The sequence below is a fragment of the Rhagoletis pomonella genome, unplaced genomic scaffold (assembly GCF_013731165.1).
Source record: "Rhagoletis pomonella isolate Grant_MI unplaced genomic scaffold, Rhpom_1.0 Rhpom_scaffold_00007, whole genome shotgun sequence".
NCBI classification, from domain to species: domain Eukaryota; kingdom Metazoa; phylum Arthropoda; class Insecta; order Diptera; family Tephritidae; genus Rhagoletis; species Rhagoletis pomonella.
This window is the reverse complement of record NW_023458561.1, coordinates 64,648,181-64,667,838: the sequence shown is the minus strand read 5'-3', so window position 1 is coordinate 64,667,838 and position 19,658 is coordinate 64,648,181. Positions and strand designations below refer to the sequence as shown.

Below are 19,658 nucleotides of genomic sequence, written 5' to 3'. Positions count from 1 at the left end.
AACCCAATTTTCTAAATTAGCCTAAAAAATTACACTGCTTTTTTTCATACGTTTATTTGATCATTCGTCTACTTGATTCAAGTCGATAATTTAGATAAGAAATGGTTTTGAACAGAAATTTTACAATTTTCTTCACTGTTTTTGTTCTTTTATTTATTCTTGTCGGCGAATTTCAGACCAACTGACATGCAAGGCTGCCAACTCAATTAGCAATGAAGTACCATATTGAGGATAAAAAATGCCAAAAAGGTGCATTCGTTTTAATTTTTTCCATTTGCCATTAAAATGAGAAACACATTTCTAAAACAGATAAACCAGTTGAATACACTATACAAATTATAAAATTTTTCTTGTGAAAAAGAAGTACACGCAAAGGATTTCACAAAAATATATTGAAATAGTATTATTTGAGCCATTTAAATTAAAATAGGGCCAAAAGTGCTACGGTTTGAGCGAAGTTGGCAGGTCTGATGACGTAGATGGAAAACAACGCTGCCATATGAAAACATTAATTTTTTAGCATAGGCACTACACATGATCCAACTGGATCCAACTACACAATTCTAATTGGTTCATGGGCACTACATAATGGGTTCTTTCCCGTACGCAACGCAGGATCAAAATAGCCCAGAAATCATTCCCGTATAATAGAGAGCGAAAATTGGAAAGTATTGGATCGTAAGTGTCTTATTCCTTTTGCCCGAAGCAACCCGGACTTTTTCGCCGGGTAAAAATGGATAAAGCGTCAAATGTTTCCCAAATTCTGGGCACGAAATGTGGGTTTTTGCGTTCCCGTACTTCTGGATTATGTTCCATTTTTGATAGCAAACTTTTGGCTTATTCTACCGGATCCGGTCCGGATTGTTAGGGAAAGAACCTAATATGTAGTATTATATAATAATATTCCTTTTTCGACTGATCTTCAATTTCAAGTATATTTCCAAAATTAAAGAAATAAATCCATATTAATAAATCGTTAAATAAAACAAAATCTGCAGCAAATATCTCATTGTCTTTCTAAAACAAAGATCTGGCTGCATTATGAAATGGAAGAAAATAAAAAACGTCGACCTGCGGAACAAAAGAGGTTTGTTCCACGCGAGCCCGCGGGTGCCCAAAACAGCCCAGAAAGCGTTCCTCACGCTAGAAAAATTGGTAGAGATCCACTTTTGGATCGTAAATTTCTTCTTCTTTGTGCACGAAACAGCCCCTGTGCAAAAGGGCAATTTGAAATAACAGCTGTTGTGGTTTAAATCCGAAAGCAAATTTTATAAAAACAAAATTGGAAAATATCACAGAATTTTCAGAAAATTAAGTTATGTATTTGGTAATTTTATTAGCCATATAAGATAAATACACGTAAAATCATTATTTAGAGCTGATATGTTGATTCCGGGCACGAAATGTGTTTTTTTTTTTCGTTCCTCACGCTCTGGACACTTTTGTCACATTTTTGACACTTGTGAGAGAGTAATTTTTTTTACGCTCTAATTACCGGAGCAGCCCGGAACGCGCAAGGAACAAAGCTAATGCTGTGAAAAGGAAACTGCGGTTGGTTCGAGTACTTGCTAAAGTGGATGTGATTTGTGGCATATAAAACAGCTGGTTTAGACTGTATAAAAGGAAGCGGAAGTTACATTAGGTGCGTTCGTTTAAAATCTCCAGCAGAAACCAACCAACTGCCAAATTCCGGCGAAATGTCATCTGTTCGCTCACAAGAGAGAAATATCCAAAATAGTACGCGAACAAAAAATTTGCAGAAACTTGCAAGTTAGACGAACAACTGATATAATTTTGGGTGGGCTTTAGTAGTCAGCCGCACCTTGTGTTTTATGAAAACCAGGTGGAATTAACAAATGAAACTTGGTCAGGATGTTAAGGGAGGTATCCTCTAAAACATGTATAACTAAAAAATATAAATAATATCATTGTTTATAAGTTATTTGTTGTTAAAATTTCTTAAGTCGTTCCACTTGGTTTCCTTAACAAAAACGCATTTGTGCATACTTTTATATATATAAATGCACATAACACTGTGCTTAATACTTTACACACTTTTCTTTTAGTTTATCTTGTATATAAATCACTTTAATTAAACTTTTATCGACTTGTAAATTACATTGAATTTCACGCATATTTACAATAGGTTTGTTCGTCGAAAATCCAGCAAGAATTATCCAACACTCAAAATATTAGAGAGTAAGAAAAAATTCTCTCAAATTATCTCTCATGTTGAGAAACTTGCAAATTTCTGCACGAACGCAAATTTGCAGGAATTTGCAAGTTTCGCTGCCAGCTGGCGTCCACGGTTGCATTTCAAACATAAAAAATTTGTATAGAATTTTTAAAATTCTTTCGGATGGCCAAAAACAGGATATACATGTATATTTCTTGTTGTTCTGACTTTCTTTAACATACATTTCAATTTCTTCATCGTACTAGCTGTCGGGTTTCTTAAATCGACTCTGGTTGCAATTGCATTCCGATTGCGAATACCATTTTTTTCAGCCGAATTAAGTTCAAATTATTGGAATTAACTAAATTAATTATATCAACAATTATTTACTTCCTTTTTTCATAAAAAAATCGCTCGTGTTTATAAATTTTTAAATTTAACGAACTAATTTATTCAAATTATTGTAGACAAAAATGCAACCATGCGCCACAACCACATGTTTTTCGTGTTTGCAAATTCTTGCTGGCAAAATTTTTTCCAGCAAGAATTTGCAACTTCTCTCCAAGAGAACTGTCACTTTGCTCTCACAATTTTTGAGTGTTGGATAATTTTTTGGTCTGCACGAACGCGATTTGGGCAAAAATCGTGATAATTCGTACAAATTCGTACAAATTTTTTGCTCGACGAACAAACCTAATAACACATGGTTGCAAACTGACACATAACATGTGTTGCCATATTGTACAAAACAATACATACAAAGAAGGCAATGATTAAAAAGTAATACAGGGGAAATCAATACAAAAGAAAATGTTCAGCTCCTTTTCTTCGCAAAACAGAAAGGAGAATTCTATTGCCTGAGGGTTATAATCCCTAAGTGCGGCCGAAGGCCGCCTACGCTGAAAGGTGTTCTCTGCAAAAGGTGTTCAGCTCCTTTTCTTCGCAAAACAGAAAGGAGAATTCTACTGCCTGAGGGTTATAATCCCTAAGTGCGGCCGAAGGCCGCCTACGCAGAAAGGTGTTCTCTGCAAAATGTGTTCAGCCCCCCCTTCTTCGGCAACACAGAAATAATAATTCTACTAAGTAAAAATTCCCAATTAAAAATCCGCTTTTATTATTCAAAATTCCAGTCTGGTGGCACTAAGTTGTATGTTATTTTGCTATCTTATTCATCGTTTATATGAAAACTTTAACAATAAATTATATAAGAACTATAGGGTTGCTAGAAAAAAGGGGGGTAGTTTTGAAATCAGGGGGTCCTATTCTACCCCCCCTCATCCCCCCTTTTTCTAGAATTTGCCGTCCGTCTACTAAAATTTTCCCATAATTTTTGTTTACATTCAAAAGTGTAAAATTTAAAACGTACGAAAAGTTATCACAAAGTGTTATACTGACACAGTTTATTGATTAAACAAATAACTACTTATTTCTTACAAGTTTAATTAGTCGCATTTTGTAATTTTTAACTTCCAAACCATCAAATTCAATTTTGTGATTTGCGTAAATGCCAACCAGCTGTTTTTGATCAGCTGTTTTCCTGTTGGCAAAAATTTTTCCAGCAGAAACCAGCAGCTTCCCCTCAAAATGAAATGTCACTTTGCTCTCACAATTTCCCCTACTTTGCAAGTTTTTTGCGTACGCGAACGCAAAAACTTGTAAGTTTTGGTTAAACATGAACAATTAACAGCTACGCGAACGAACCTATTAATTGATAAACAAGAATACTGGGAAAGAAGTGCACTTGCGATTTAATTTTACGTTAACTGCAGCAGTTCTAACCCCGAGCCGTATTGTACACATATGTACATACACACGCACACATAACACAAACATCCTTGTAGGGAAAATCTCTAGTTCTGAACTGGTGCGTTTCTAGTACAATTAGACCCAGTACTGGTTCGCGATAAATCTCTTTTGCATGCAAGCAACTGGCGAATTTAACATGGCGATGTCCTAGGAAGTGTCAATTGCCTCCCGCTGCATCCCTTTTTCGATAGTTCCGAAATAGTTCTAAATTCGACAAATAGGATCTAGTTCGTTCTGCATCCCTTTTTCTATAGTTCCGAACCAATTCTAAATTCGTCACTTTAGATATAGATTTGTAGTGAAAAAAACTGAAAAATTTGTTTCTTAAAAGTACCCCTTTTCACCGATTTTTGACTGGTGGGGATCTAGTTCATATCGGACTAATTCCTTTTTGGCGATAAAGACCTAGTACGGAACTAGAAATTTGATTCACTAGTCCGCGGTTTCCCTGCAGGGAATATAAAGGGTAAAGAGCTCATCTTTCCACCTCTAGACAACGAACACATGCATGGGCGTAGCCAGGTAGGGGCAGGGGGTGCTGGAGTCCCCCCCAACTTTCAAATTTTCCTTATATATATATAAAATAGTACCCTGAAATTCCAGCTTAATAGGGTCGAGCCATACCCCCCATGCCCATTTCAGAATAGCTTTCAGTAAAAAGACAAATTTTAAGCAACTTTAAACAAAAATATGTATATTATGTATTTCGTTCAAGTTATCATCATCAATATAACTACAGTTTATTGCAATTATTTTTAGAATACGCTCGTTCTACGTCGCGAAAATTTGCAAAATTCTGCAATTTATAAATCGCCTTTTCTATCTCTTTTAAAACAGGTTTGTTAGACATTCGCAACATATTATATTCTTTTGTTAAAGAAAAATATATAATCGTTAAAAAAGCATAAAAATATATATTTGCACGTATACGGCTGAAGCTATACAAATATGTAGTATGTGCTTGAGTGCAATTGTAATAAAACAAAATAAATTAAATTTACAAAATATACATGTATTTGCCTCAGCTTTTGGACATGTGCTGGCTTTTTATTATATAAATGTATTTTTGCCATGCGTGAAGCCGCAAGACGATTGCAGTAGTATCACATAGTTTATGAGTGTCAAATAGCATAAAAACTTGCTACCGTACAAATTTCACTTGCCGCGACGACACATAACATTTTTAACAAATTTTTAAATTTCCAATCTTGCATGTACAATTAACATTTAATTTAGTTAATTATACTAATCTTGGAAACATCACTTGAGAGTTTATTGGTTTTATTGGCGTTTACTTTATGGCGTGCTATGTTGTTATAAGTATTTCCATTGATGAAATTTACAGGCAATTGCTGCTTTCAATTCGATAAGTGCGGTGCGGCAAATGTACTTGGAGAGTGCGTCCAAAATTAATGTATGTGGTCCATATAATTCGTTAAAGTAAAATTTTGAGTTTTGATCGTGTTTGCCAATCGCGTCAAAAATATCACCTACAACTAGATTATACTATAAAATTAAATGTATGTATGTATGTATGTATGTATGTATGTATGTGTAGTGCATTAACATTTAGAAATTATATACAACTAGAAACTAATTGATTTTAAGGACGTTGTACGCATAGATGATTACGATGAATACTAAACGACTATAATTCAAAAATTAATCATAGCTGAATAGTTAAAACGATGAATATTATATAGTATACATACATAGGTATAACCTAGCGTTATTATAAACGTTGTAAAACGTTTACCTAAACATGCACTCTCATGTAAATTCGCTGCTGTTACCACACTTATATAAAATTTTCAACCAGCATCTGCATCTCAAGAATATATAATTTTGCACAACTTAAACACTTAAAATTTTTTTTTTTTTTTGCTATTTTCAAATGTTTATTTTGCTTTTTGCACTGCAGTTTGGCCTTGAGTTGATGTCCCTGTGTATTTCTTCCTCCACATCCATTATTTTACCAATTTCATGCCTCTAATTCAATATTCGTACGTGTAAGATGTTAATCGTACATCCTTTCACGCATTCTCGCTTTACATCACTCGAAACTATTATTGTTTGCCTCTCTTCTATACATCAATCCCCTCCGTATCTCTTTCGCTTTTGCATCAAATTGATAATAATTTTTAAACGAAGTGCCATCTTATGCATATTTTCATTTAAAGTTTGCGTAGAGTAAGGGCAGCCTCGGAAGACTTATTAGCACCACTGCTGGCCAACATCTGCTTAAGACTAAATGAGGAGATCGCAATTCCAAAGACGGCCATCATTGTAGCAGAGCGTGACACAACACGGTCCGGTGTGGCTGTTGTGAAGACACTGCTGGCAGACTGGGATGAAGACTGAAATTTCAGAAGGTAGAAGAAAATGTTAATGATTTCTGTTATTACAAAATTAAAATTTAAACAAAAAATATTAATATAATTAAAACTAAACCGTACATACAAAAATATGTACATATAATAATTCTAATAACTAATGCTTCGTGGGAAATAGAAAAGCACTTTCGTGAGGCTGACTATCTCTTCTGCTGCTCAAAAATCTCTCTCTGCTGCTTCCAAAATCCAAATACAGCTTTATTAAATTTTGACCATAGTCAAAATTAAAAAAAAAACAACAGTTTACCTAAGTTTGTGTGCCCGGACTAACTACGAGACGCATACGTTCCCACGACAGTCGGATCTACGTAACCGGAACGACCCAGATTTATATCTGGCCAAGGACTGTCACTCCAGCAATACTACCCAAAAACTCTTTGGGGAATTTGTATGCTGTTACAACAACAACAACGATACGCTTATGTCACTTTCGCCTATGGTGCTAACGGTCGTTTTCAAAGAGAATTAAACTGATGATGAAACTTTGACCCAGCTGCTCGCTTTGATGTAAAGTGAAGATAACTGTCCCAGTAATCAACAATTAAACTCTCGTTCGGAAGTTAAGTGCGTGAATGAGAGTTAATTCTCCACTGTGCAAACTGCCCTAAATATATTTATATTAACTCTATTAAAAAATAAAAACCTACCAAATTACAGAAATTCATTCATCAGAAGAGGTAAGATACATAAATGGAATTCGGTAACATGCTTGGGTATCAGGAAAAGAATTGAAGTGACTGATAAGGAAATGGCGTAATACATATCGGTTTGTAAATTGCAGTTCGCATGAAAATATTTTCAACTATTAAAATGGAATTTCCAGTAAAATGTTTAAGGCGCATTTTAAAGGTCAATTTAAAACTATCCACCCATCACGATTCCATTTTTTTTTGTCTGTGGCCATAAATACGAAATTTCTAAAACACAAAAAAGGCCAATTTGACAAAAGCAAGCCGGGCGCCAGCGTTTTCTGTTAATTATAGTAAAATTGCATTTTTAAAAATAAACAAAATCAAAGCGTAAAAGAGAGCAAAACTGGCATTATGCCCGACAGGTGGTCATTCGAAAAGTATAAAAAAAAAACCTATATAAGTACATACATACACATGTACTACGTATTTACATATACATGCACTTAACCATTGCGTTAACGCCAGATTAAAAATAGTAAGAACTACGCAAAAGAATTTGCGCCGCGTGGCATATGAAATATAATTAAATATCTTATTTTACTTTTTTTTGTTTTGGCGCTATAAGTTTATTTAGACGCCAGCAAAATTAGCTAAATGCTAGAAAGCGAACAAATATAGAAATTTAAAGCAGTCAAAACAAATCAACACTCAAGAAATAGCGGAACGCAAATCAAATTTGCGTGCAATCCAGTGCTCCACCCCATAAGAACGTGGCGGGGTGGCGCCGTTCATTGAACTGATAAGTCTAAGCAAACCTACCGGCAATCACAATATACAAGACGTATGTATGCATGTACATATGAATGAGAGCGGGCACAAAGTATGCATAGACTTATGAAATGGACGTCTATTGAATGAGGGGACTCGGAGTGGAAGCCCACACTTTGTTTTTTTTTTTTCTTTGCTGCTGGCGTCGTTGTTTTCTTATATGTAGGTTGTGTTTCTAATCTCACACCAGTTATGTAAACGTCAAAGGCTGAATGAACGAACAAGTTGTTTTGTTGTGTCGTGCAAATATTTACATTTTCACACAACGTTATAAATTACACATGAAAGAACAAGTGGCGAAATTTGCTACAATTCACTGAATGCCTTTGGAGGGTAAATATTTTGCCCTCCTAATTAACTATGAAATGTTGGAAAAATAATCATAAACAAGTGTGTACATATGTATGTATGTATGTATTAACTTAGCTTTGCTATAAGCAAAATAAAGTGCATTTTACAATTGCAAGATTTTAATAATTTATACCAGAAACGTCTTATCTTGTGTAGCGTGCTCTAAAAATAGCACACTATAGTGTGCATATATTCATGTACTAGAATGACAATATTACTCGCCGCACTAATAACGCAATCGAAACAATTCAAAATCCATTTGAGGGCGAATTAATCACCGTACTTGTGACCTTGAAATGGTGGGGTGATTCCCTGGCCTACGTAAATATTGCTTAACAAGTGGATAAAATAAAATAGAATTTTCCCAAACAATAATAAATATGCTGCATGCTTGGAAAGTCTCCAATATAAAATATAATTATTTTAAAAGTACAAACTAATTCACAATTTCAAAAACTTGTAGAAGATCTTAGAGGGCCCTGGGTAATTTTTTCCATTTTGATTAAGACCTCGAATCTTTTTGGGGAATGTTGTTAAAGTGGCAACATTTCTTGTCGGTGGCTCTTTCTGATATCACAGCGTTGATTAAATGTTTGCAAATACAGCTTTATTCTCTTCAGACGCGTGCTATTTTACTGATTACAAGTTATAATAGCTATAAGCATGGTATAATTGTCGAACACGATAAAAAAAGCATGAAAGAAATTATGGGAATGAAATTTAACCAATGCAAAAACCAGCTTTATTACAATGCTAGTAAATACCTGCGTGCTTCACTGCGCCTTAGGACGTATTCTTGTGCTGTTTGATACCCGTATTATAATATTTAATTTATTTTATCAATTTAATTGAATACAAATTTTTAAACAGGTAGCAACCCTCCTCAAAAATATTTTCAGCAGTAGACTTTCCCAAATCTCTATAGTTTGATACCTGTATTGCATTATTTAATTTATCTTATCAATTACATTAAACTAAAATTTTCAAACAGATGGCAACCCTCCACAAAGATATTTTCGGCTGTAAGCGTTCTTAAGCCTCTTTCTTTTGACCGCCATATTGCAATATTTACTTTATCTTACCAATTTACTTAAACTGCAATTTTCAAAAAAAGGTGGAAGCTCTCTAATTTATTTTCTTTCTATGGGCCAGTTTTTCAGTGCCAGTTTAAACTTAGATTAAGTAAACTGAGTTTAAATTGGACATTGGTTGACATCTAATCTTAGTTTAAACCAGCCAGATCGGGCGTTTAAACTGAATTTAAACTGCCCTGAAAAACTGGTCCTACGTATGTCCCCTTTCAGACACGTCAAGTCTTGAAAACAATTTTTTCGCATTATATTTAGTGTTTTCTATTTGCGTCCAGACGCGTCAACTTTTATTGAATTCAAGTTCTTGGTTCTTTAAATGGGAAGCAACGAAAAGATCCAAAAAGAGACAAGAAAACTTGCGGATTTATCTGTACTCTTCCCCTCTCTTCTCACCTCCTTCGCCTTGTAACGAGCAAACGTGAAAGCAAGACTTGACGTGTCTGAAAGCTGACTATATTTTAAGTTAGAGACCTCTAGCAATACGTCCGTGAAAACTCCATTCAATTCCATGGTATTAGTTTTCGAATGATGCGCGTACAAACATATGTACAGACAGACGGACAGACAGACAAAAATTCTAAAAATTGTTTAATTGGCTTCCGTTGCTCTAATAAAGACCCCCAATATTGATATTTCTTTAAAATCTATAATGTAGACATCGGTCTGTTACAGTTTTATTATATGTATAGATTATTGACTAGCATGGGGCGAGTCGCTGCGTAGTCAATCATAGATAAGCCTGCAACGTCAAGGCAGCTGCAAACGGCTCGGAAATCATTCGCTCGCGCTGATAAGATTTCGTAGTTGCATTTTTTTGATTGAAAGTTGTAATGAGACGTTTTTCCCCACTGAATTACACTGGGATTTATTCTGTAAATAGATTCTGTCTAATGATAATGAAAAGAGTAGCGTAGTGTCAAAACAAAAATTCTAAATCAAGTAATAGTAACTTTTGTATGTATTTAGTAAAAGTTTATTTATTTAAAAAAATCACATTTTTTATTCAGGCGAAATTTCAATAAAGTTTAAAAGCGCCAGAGGTTTGGACTCTTAAGTAGTTTCTAGAAAAATAAACTATCTTTACCAAAAGCACATGCAAATGTTAAATAATCTTCATTAGCGAGTGTGCTGACCCGTAATTTCGGAAAATTCTTAATATGTACATATGTACATATATTGAAATGATGTTTAAATAATTGAACCAATTAAATAAATACGCAAACATTTGCACACATTCATACATACATATTTATAATATACGTACGTAAATATGTACATACATGATATAGGCAATTAAATGTTTATTTTTATTACATTGACATGCATATGTACATATATACATATATTGCAGACTTTTAATCGGTCCATAAGTTAAGTCAATAAAGGTGTGTATTATTTTTGCAAATTGTGCCACATACAAAGTACACACGATGGCATCGCTCCGCGATTAACCAAATCAAATACGCTACATTGTCTGTTAATCGCTCTACGTCAATGCAAATTTCTTCGCTTTCACGCACCTCTACATTATCTTTCGACAATTATTAAATGAATAAAAAGTTGTACAATCATGCAATGGAAGCGTGCCACGGCGTATAGGACTTTAAATTTAAAAGAAGTGCGAGTCTTTAAAGCTTCAAGTTTTATTTTTGGAATGAAAAAAGAAGCCAGATAATGGAAAAATTTGTGTTATTACAGAGACACAAAAAATTACAAGTATATTTAGCTTATCAGTTCATTTAAAATTTAAAAATAATATTAGCGCGATAATTTTAAAGTCACCCCTTCACTAGTAGGTGTTAATGGATATTCTTTCATTTGCTAAAGGAATTTTTTTGTGTGGGTAATTATAAACGAACCGTGCTTTTACAAATACCCATGTATAGTATATACATATGTATGTATATGATTGTGTGAATGTAGCGTTCGTAAATACCTCAAAACCTTTACTACATTCAGCGAAAAATATCTATTATTTCAATCAACTGACCTACGATAACCAAACTGCTCATTTCTTATTTTTAGTTTGCAGCACCTGCAGCACATTTATCAAACTACTCCCATTTGCAGTGTCCGACTTTGTTTGCTGAGGTCCGTTACAACGCTTCTTACGGTCTGCTGAACTATGTTTTGACTGTGACTTTTGGAGCTTTTCTTGTTTTACACGCAAAGCATCAAAGTAACGTGATATGCGTGTTCCGCCAGCTGAGGCATTTGCTTGTGACGTAACCGAGTTTTCCGATGTGTCAGCTGGTTTTACTGGCTCTTCCTTAATGTATTCCGTTTTAATGAACTCCATAGAACTAATGGAAATTTTCGACTCATTGGTCACCATATTCTCAACATTGAACTTTGCATTTGTAAATTCTGCTTTAACAGTTTGTATGCATTGTATTTCAATTTTTGGTTTTAATTCTTTCTTTACGTCCAGCAGACGATGCTCAGGTGGTGGTGGCATGACGGCAAAATCGAAACCTATTTCTGGCATATCGAAATTTGCTGAGGTTTCTTGTGTCGTTAGTGAGGTGGTATGAAGTGCAGTGGATGCATCAGTCTTATAATTACTAAACTGCTTGTCAATACAACTCACGTCCTCTTTCATATCCAATGCATCTTTAGAAAATGAATTCGGCTCAAATGTGTTTTGATGTTTCAATGAATAAGCTAAAGGTAACATTTCTGAATGGTTCTGTGATGTGGTGGGTGACATGCAATTGGTAGTTTGAAAGGGGAATGGTGTCGCGCTATTCTCTGTGGTGCTGCCATCAATTCCTGATTTCTCAATAGTATTATTTTTCCCATCGATACAAAGTAGCGCTTCCACAAAACGGACACTATCTAACTCATCAAAATCATTGTTAGGATAAGAACACAAATCAGAAGATGGCCAGGAAGTGGATTTTGGTGGGCTCTTTTGAAATTCTTTAGACGACACATCTTCCTCAGAATCCGAAAAGTCATTTATGTAAGGATAAATGCAGGAGGAGCTCTCACATTTCACAATTTGCTCATTGATATCGATGTAAAAAGTACGTAAACGATTTCTCAAGCCTTGTTGCTGGCATTCGAGGCAGATATCACCAGGTTGAAATGTGCTCTGCTCCATGATGATGATGTGAGTGGAATTATAAGAGTTAATTTCAAAGCTGTTTGAAAATACATAATGGAAATATGTAGTTACCGTGATGTTATAAAAGTGATTTATGTGGGAGATGTCGAGCACAGTTCAACCTGTTAAAAGAAAACTTAAAAAGGTAACGCGAAGTGACAAAAATAATAAGATTTGAGGTGAATGTTTCCAATATTATCTGTTAGTTCGAGGCTGGCACAAAAAAATCAAGGAGGCGTGGAACCCACCCCCCCAACTTTCCAACTTGAAAGAGTAATGAATTCAGTTGCATGCTTCTCTTTCTCCTCCGACTACAGTGCTCCTCAGACGAACCTCCTCAAAACAGGAAACAAATTTGCGCGTTTGCTTACAAATTACATAAAAATAGAACTTTTTTGTTCGGAACTTCTTTGTTCAAAACAAAAATAACCAACTCCGTCTACGCTGTAGTATTTACGGGAGATTCTTTCTGCGTAGGCGGCCCTCCATTTTTCTCTGAAGAGTCCTGTGGTCGGAGGAGAAAGAAAAGTATGTCATTGAATTCTTTGATATTTGCTCTTTCAGTCCGGAAAGGTGAGCGGTGCCACGCTCTCCTCATCACTTTTACCATATAGAAGTCAAAAATAAGAAACATAGTTAAAATGCATATTACTTTATGAAGAGGGTAATGCTATCACTTTTAATTAGTACATAGTGCTACAACGGCTGACTTAGCACTGCCTGGATCGGCTTGTCGGTCAACGGCTTTTGTCCATAGGGACAAGGGCTTTAGATGGATGGGAGTTTTGGGCTCCCCAAGAGGTGCCGTGAGCCATGACTCCGCATGCCGGGCACTCGTTGCGCACATCTGCGTTCACTCTGCTCAGGTATGAGTTTAACCCGGTTCAAAATCGAGAGTGAAGTTTGGCAGACAAAGCTCTGTGCCGTCCACCTCGGGTGGTTGGTTACACAGATCGGGAGTCGATGTAGGTCTAGACCCCCGTGAATGCCGGTTATGGCCTGTCGGTATGCTGTCGGGTCGAGAGGGCAACTTGGGGACCTTGTTGCGGTTCTGTACTTGTATTGACAATTGCGGTTGTTTGCGTCGAGGAGAGCAGAGTGTCGAAGATAACTCCGAGGATTTTTGGGTCATTTAGCGTCAGAATTGGGTCGCAATCGACGTAAATTCCCAGCTGTAATCTGAATCTCTCCGGTTTGGTGATAAAAAGGCTTACCGATGATTTCGTAGGGGAGAGGGTCAAGTTCCTTGCAGTGAAGAAGCGAAATGCATATTTGTAATCTTGCTTTGGCGAAGTGTGCTCGCCCTCCCTCTACGTTTAATTTGTATATATATAATTAGCACTTACCTGTCCAAAACTCATACGAAGGGCATATTGAGCTACGATTGAAGATCTCATTTTCTGCAAAATTTCACTTGAATAACTTTATTTCGCTCGGATTGGCAAAATCAGGTCAAATAACTGAAAAAGAGAGAAGAAATGATAACAACCAGACGAAATAACATTTATTTTTGAATACAGTATTCATGTTTTGTAGCTAAAATTTCGTTAAATGTTTAGCTATTTGTACAACGATTTATGTGGGCGTTTAGCTTTTAGACACCTTTCTTCGTAGGCGGCCTTTGGCGGCACTTTAGGATTATAACCCTCACCAAATAGAATTCTCCTTTTGGTGTGCACCAACTGGGGCTATCATTCCAGTGATGTAGCCTTGGGAAAGGATGAGGTAACTAGAATTCCCTTTTTGTGTGATAAACCTGGGGCTTCCGCCCCAGGGATGTCTATGTTTGACACCTCAGCTCCACCATTTAATCTGCATATACAATCACAGGCACACGGGTGATTTTCATAACAATTTTAATTAATAAATTGCGACGAATAAGTTTCAATTAAAGGAATAAAATAAGTAACAAATAATAGTGGCTGCTTTAAGGCAAAATAAGATTAGTTAGAGTACGTATATTTCTGAAATTTGCAACAAATACCATATTTCCAACCATTGTTAAATTAGTGCACAGATTTAGTCAATTAAATTTTTGTAATAAAGCGTGAACTGTTGTCCACAAGTGTGGGTAAAAGGTTTTTGATTCGATTCACGTGTTTGGGCACAGCAACCCAAAATCGTTGTACAAATTCATAAACAGTACTCAAAATTTCTTCAAAGTAATCTCATGCCGTATCACGTGTGACCGTGGCCGTCAAAACGTCAGAAAATATTTGACCACTAAATCGATATGTCTGCCTGCAATGCGGCACTGCGTTGATAAAAACGATATCCTGCGCAGACTTAAAAAGCTATTTCAATTATTCACACCCACTCACATTTGTTGGATCACTTCTTTCACTAGTCTACTTACATAACAAAGAAAAAATTTTAGCGAATGTGTGTTCAGGAAGTTCGCGAATCAAGTTCAATTACCAACTATAATTTTTGGCCAAGAGCACTTACTTTTCTTATTTGCTTATAATTATATTGCTTGGATGCGTAGATGCAACTGAAACTGGCGCTATGCGTTATACAAATTATATTGCAAATCACAATTATTCAAGACAGACGGCGAGTTCGGCAAAATTTATTCGCGTGCACCTCGCAAAAAATCTCGCAGAGAAAAGAGACGATTCAGGACAGAGTGGCTTTTAACACTACTAGAAACAGGGTGTAGATGAGGTAGAATTTCTTGAAAACTACTTTACTTACTGGTGGTCTTCACATGCTTGCATGTGAATGTTTTGTTGACTGGGCATTTGACAGATTCCTTTTTCATTTGTAAAATATCGTCAAAAAAGAAGGTGAGAGCTTTTGGTAAAGTAAAAATGATGAATTTATTAACGGCGTTTGATCGATTTTAGGGATGAAAAAACGACGAACTAGCGACGAACTAGCGACGAACAAACGGTTTATCACAGTTAACAAATAATGAAGTTCTTACACCTGGAGTGATAAATGAAGGAACGGTTAAATGTAAAAAATTAATTATATATGTTTGGCTTAAAAGGTATTCGCACAAGGCGATTTTGCGTTCATCTCACGGAGGGTTGCACGAAAAGAAAATTGAATGGCTAATGGCTGCCGACCAACTTTGTTGAAGGCGATTAGTTGAAAGGCCGTTCAACCAGAAGTAGAATGCAAATTTGAATAATGCAAATGCCTTAAAAACTGACCAACCTTAAAGAACAATCGACGAACTATCGATTGCAATACAAAAATCTGAATTATTTTCCGTTTCTTGCGTCTTTTTCTCTCTTTATGGAGATTTTCAAATTTATTCAAACTTTTAAGAACCTGCGACATTTACAAATGAAAAAGTATGCTGTCAAATGCCCAGTCAACAAAACTCTATCTAGAAAAAAGTAGAACGCATGCAAGATTTGCAGGCATGTGAAGACGGCCGGTAACGTCGGTTAGGCGAATCTTGGTTGACGTATTCCAGTATAAAAATTTTACTTATTAAGCACCCTGTTTGGTTTAGAAGTTGGCAACGCTACAAGCTTCCACAGCCAACTTTGTTTAAGTCTCAGCTGTTTTCGTTCTTGTCAAATTTGCTTCAAAACTCGTGTTGTGCAAAATTTACCAGTGCACTAAATTTTAGAAGTTTGCTGCTTTTATAAGATTTTATTGCAGTTAACGTAAATACTCTAATATGGCATTATCACCTGGCGTTAAGGAACGTTTGGAAGTTGTCTACGATGTTGCGAAGACCACATTCCACTGGGGTTTCATTCCGATGGTGCTTTATTTGGGTAAGTCCCACGTTTTGGTAACTAAATCGATCGTTTATCTCATATATCTTCCATTCAAGGTTTCCGCAAAGGCGCTGAACCCGGCATGCCACCACTATCATTACTAAGCCTACTTTGGCAATAAATCCATTGATTGACGCAAGGCACTAAACGGGACGGTTTCATAACTATTGGGAGGGAAATATGTTTGAAATAAACTTACATATATAATTGTTGACTAATTAAACTTTAGTCTTTAAATGTGTTTTTAGGATATATAGCAAATGTGTTTTAAAAGATTTTTTTTTATGGCTGTTGGAAATTCTCCAGTTCCTTAAAATCCCAGGATGTCCATATGTTCAGATTTAGCATCCTTGGCTAAAAAGATTAAAAGTGAAAGTACATAACGTGCATTGCGTCACCGTAAACGTTAGCGTAATGGGCTGTTTTTGCTTACGCATATTCAGCGCATTTAGCTCTAAATGCTACTCTAAAGGCCAGTTTCACAATCTAAACTTAAGTTCTAGTTGAGAAAAATCTTATCTAGGAACAGTTTAAGGTTTTGTTCAAGTTTGCGTTTCACAATGCGTACTAAAGTATGGAAAATGTATTGTTAAAAAGCATGACAGCACTACAAAAACTGCTTTGTTTACATGTTTCGACATGTCTTAGGTCGGTGTTATGCAGAAATTTTGTTTGGCAAACTGCGTGCAATTGTTGTTGCAGCAAACTCGGAGAGAGCGAGTTTGGCGACTCTCACAGCAAACTAATTTTGTTTGATCAAACTGCAGCAAATTCGGCGTTGTCATATACAAAAATTTTAGACAATTGTTGCTATACACAAAAATTGCCGTGATACCGAAAGCCAGAGAACTGAATTTATGCTGTAGGAGTTTCAAAGATTAGGGCACAGTTAATTGCTTATACGATATTATAAAAAATATATTAATTGTGTGCGTTATGTAAATCTGAAATTCTCATTTCGTGTTGGCAATAGCCATGAAAACCATAATGAACGTGCAACCCTGTGCCAAACTCGACATAACCACCTCCGAGCAAACTAAGCAGCCGCCATTTAATTTGGCAAACAAAAGTTTGTCTGCATAACACCGACCTTAAAATACAAAACAACTAAGAAGATAGTTTATGTGGTTTACTTAAAGTGTAATATTTGACCGGAGAAATATAAAATATTGAACTATAAACAAAAATGTCAGAAAATAAGAGGAGAATAAATTTCGGTCCAAATAAAATTGATTTGCTTGTGTGCCTATTTATTTATCCTACAAACTGTTTAAGCATCTGTTTGCTTAATCAGCTGTTTTGCGACATATTACTTTTACTCGCCGATGGCCGCGACTTAAGTTTAACTTAAGTTACACTTAAGGTTTGCTCAAAAAGTGGTTGGTGAAATGCAAAATCTTAAGTTAGACTTATGTTCAACTAAAAAAATGCATAGTAAAACATTTACCCATACAAAACTCGTCTCCTAAATGCAACTCTATTTCTGCATTGAGCTTGCTATACAGTTCAATTCGAGCGTGAGCGTGAACGTTCGCAAAGGCAATGACGTCCATTTGTATTGTTAAGGACGCTCACATACATCTGTCAAAACTTGTCGTTCACAGTTGACAATTATGATTTAGATCCTATTGCTTTTAAAAAATTAAGTGTTAGATATATTCTACTTTATAGGAAATGCTAAAAATTACCTAACTATGTAACAATATCCTTACATTGCCTCGCTTTCTTATTTATGCATGCATAGAAATATTTAAGTCAAACAATTAATGTCAGAAACAAACATAAAAAATTCAATCCAGTACGGAAAATTTGTTTTTGCTCCGATTTTTGCAGCGTTTAGTCCTGAATCGAGTTTGTTAGTCCGAACACTGTTCTCTACATTTGTACTGTTTTATAAACCTCAAACTGCAGTGTGGACAGCAATAGTAAGTGATGTGGTTAAGTTCAATTTGAGATGGTTAACTTTTTGGTGGGGACATGGTAGAACGAGCTTTTATGATTTTTTTTAGAAAGTACGCCATAAAAACGATTGGTGTGGAGTTGTAACTTAAGCAATGAAATTTTTTAGCAGCACCACAGAAACTCAATATGGCAGCACTAAAGAAAACGAAGCACAAAGGGAAATGTCAGAAAACAGTGTTGCCGTTTTCCCCAAAATGTATCCAATTGGATACATTTTCGCATAAATTTTAAGCGAAACTTTGTGGTTTCCCTCAGTGTAAATTTGGATACCTTTTTCCATAAGTTTTCGTAAGTTGAAGGAATTTTTTTTAAATTATGTACGAGCTATTATAACGTTTTTAACAGTTGGCTGCTTATCCTCCAACCAAGAAGTTTTCCTTTATTCTTGTCAGTTTGAAAAATTAACTTTTCAGCCAGATAAACGTTCATTTAATAACGCCAAGTAGTTTGCAAATTTTAAAAATTTTCCGATCTGAGTAGTTCACTGTAATGCGAAAAAATCAACTTCTACATTCTGAGCAACCCTTCTCTTAGCATTCAAAGGAAATTGACAACCATGCCGATGACTAATTTTCAACAATAACTTGACTATACTAAAAATAACTTATAACTTCTAAATGTTCTTTTATATGTCGTAAAGCGAGAACTCAAACAAGCCGGAAATATAAATTTTTCTTGAAGGCGGAATTTACAGACAAATGCAAGTTTTTGAGAAATTTTTTAATTTCATAGATAGCTCCCAATCCACCAGTTTGATTGAAAAACATTGTAACCATAATAGCAGCAAATAACAATTTACTGAACTAAATGTAACAGGTCAAAATTAGTTTAAATTAGCATTATTCATATAGACTAGGAAATATTTTTTGGATGTATTATTTTTGAGAATCTAATCGCAGTGATAAACATTGAACATGCGGTAACTTTGGCCCGTAGTTTTAGTCAGTATTTTCCCATTCTAAGAAACAGATCTGGGAAACAAAGGCCCGTAGTTATAATCAAAATAAAGTCGACACTAAAGTTAGTTGCAGCTTTTTTGACAGGTATCCCATTGAAAATTACGTCGAAAAGCTGCAATTAGCTTTAGATTATGGGAAAATACTGACTACATGTTAATAAGCTGGTTAAGGTGCGGAGTTTATCCTCCATAGATGTACTGTGTAAAAATGTCCGCTCTTTTCGGTAGATACATTTGGATACAATTTTCAAATTTTTATGGATAGCATAAAGGTTAAGGCAGTGGCAACACTGTCAGAAAATCGGTTCTTATTCTCAGATGCTGCCACCTGCTTAAAATAGATGACGTTTTTAGCAAATTCTAATAATTTCTGTGATAAGGAATATCACAATTTGAATAACCTTTATCATAAACAAAATATTATTCTATGCTTATTTGGATTATGACAGAACTATTCTAGAGCACGCTATATCTATGACATTTATCACCAATCTAGCAATTGTTTTATGTTAGATCAGTTTGGCAACGCCGCGTAATTGTCGAGTTTGTTTCGGCTGCGGTGGTGGTTCCATCGTTCAGTTTTTTCGCGCAAACCGTTTCTGTAAAATT

The 19,658-nt window shown here is 35.5% G+C and overlaps 3 protein-coding genes across 5 annotated transcripts in view; 1 reads left to right on the top strand and 2 right to left on the bottom strand.

Moving 5' to 3' along the window:
- LOC118743343 (dymeclin) overlaps positions 1–252 on the bottom strand; it is a gene marked incomplete in the record, with an annotated part of 8,774 nt that extends 8,522 nt beyond the window's left edge. Inside the window, 1 exon segment of the mRNA XM_036475950.1 lies at positions 1–252.
- A 4,396-nt stretch (positions 253–4,648) lies between these two features.
- LOC118743341 lies at positions 4,649–15,015 on the bottom strand. Of its 3 annotated transcripts, none has more exons than XR_004993451.1 (3): positions 14,743–15,015; positions 13,733–13,846; positions 6,014–6,339 (listed from the first exon to the last, which is right to left on the bottom strand). XR_004993451.1 is itself a non-coding variant. In XM_036475948.1 (2 exons), exon 1 carries the CDS (start codon positions 12,381–12,383, stop codon positions 11,286–11,288), a length of 1,098 nt encoding a protein of 365 aa, XP_036331841.1. In that variant the 5' UTR covers positions 12,384–12,421; the 3' UTR covers positions 4,649–6,339; positions 11,268–11,285. The 3 variants fall into 3 exon arrangements, 1 of the variants encoding a protein (XP_036331841.1); XR_004993450.1 differs by having other exon boundaries at positions 14,835–15,011; XM_036475948.1 differs by lacking the exons at positions 13,733–13,846; positions 14,743–15,015 and adding an exon at positions 11,268–12,421 and having other exon boundaries at positions 4,649–6,339.
- An 848-nt stretch (positions 15,016–15,863) lies between these two features.
- Positions 15,864–16,352, top strand: LOC118743342 (mitochondrial import receptor subunit TOM7 homolog). The gene is made up of 2 exons (XM_036475949.1): positions 15,864–16,126; positions 16,186–16,352. Exons 1-2 carry the CDS (start codon positions 16,027–16,029, stop codon positions 16,248–16,250), a joined length of 165 nt encoding a protein of 54 aa, XP_036331842.1. The 5' UTR covers positions 15,864–16,026; the 3' UTR covers positions 16,251–16,352.
- The last annotated feature ends 3,306 nt before the right edge of the window (positions 16,353–19,658 follow it).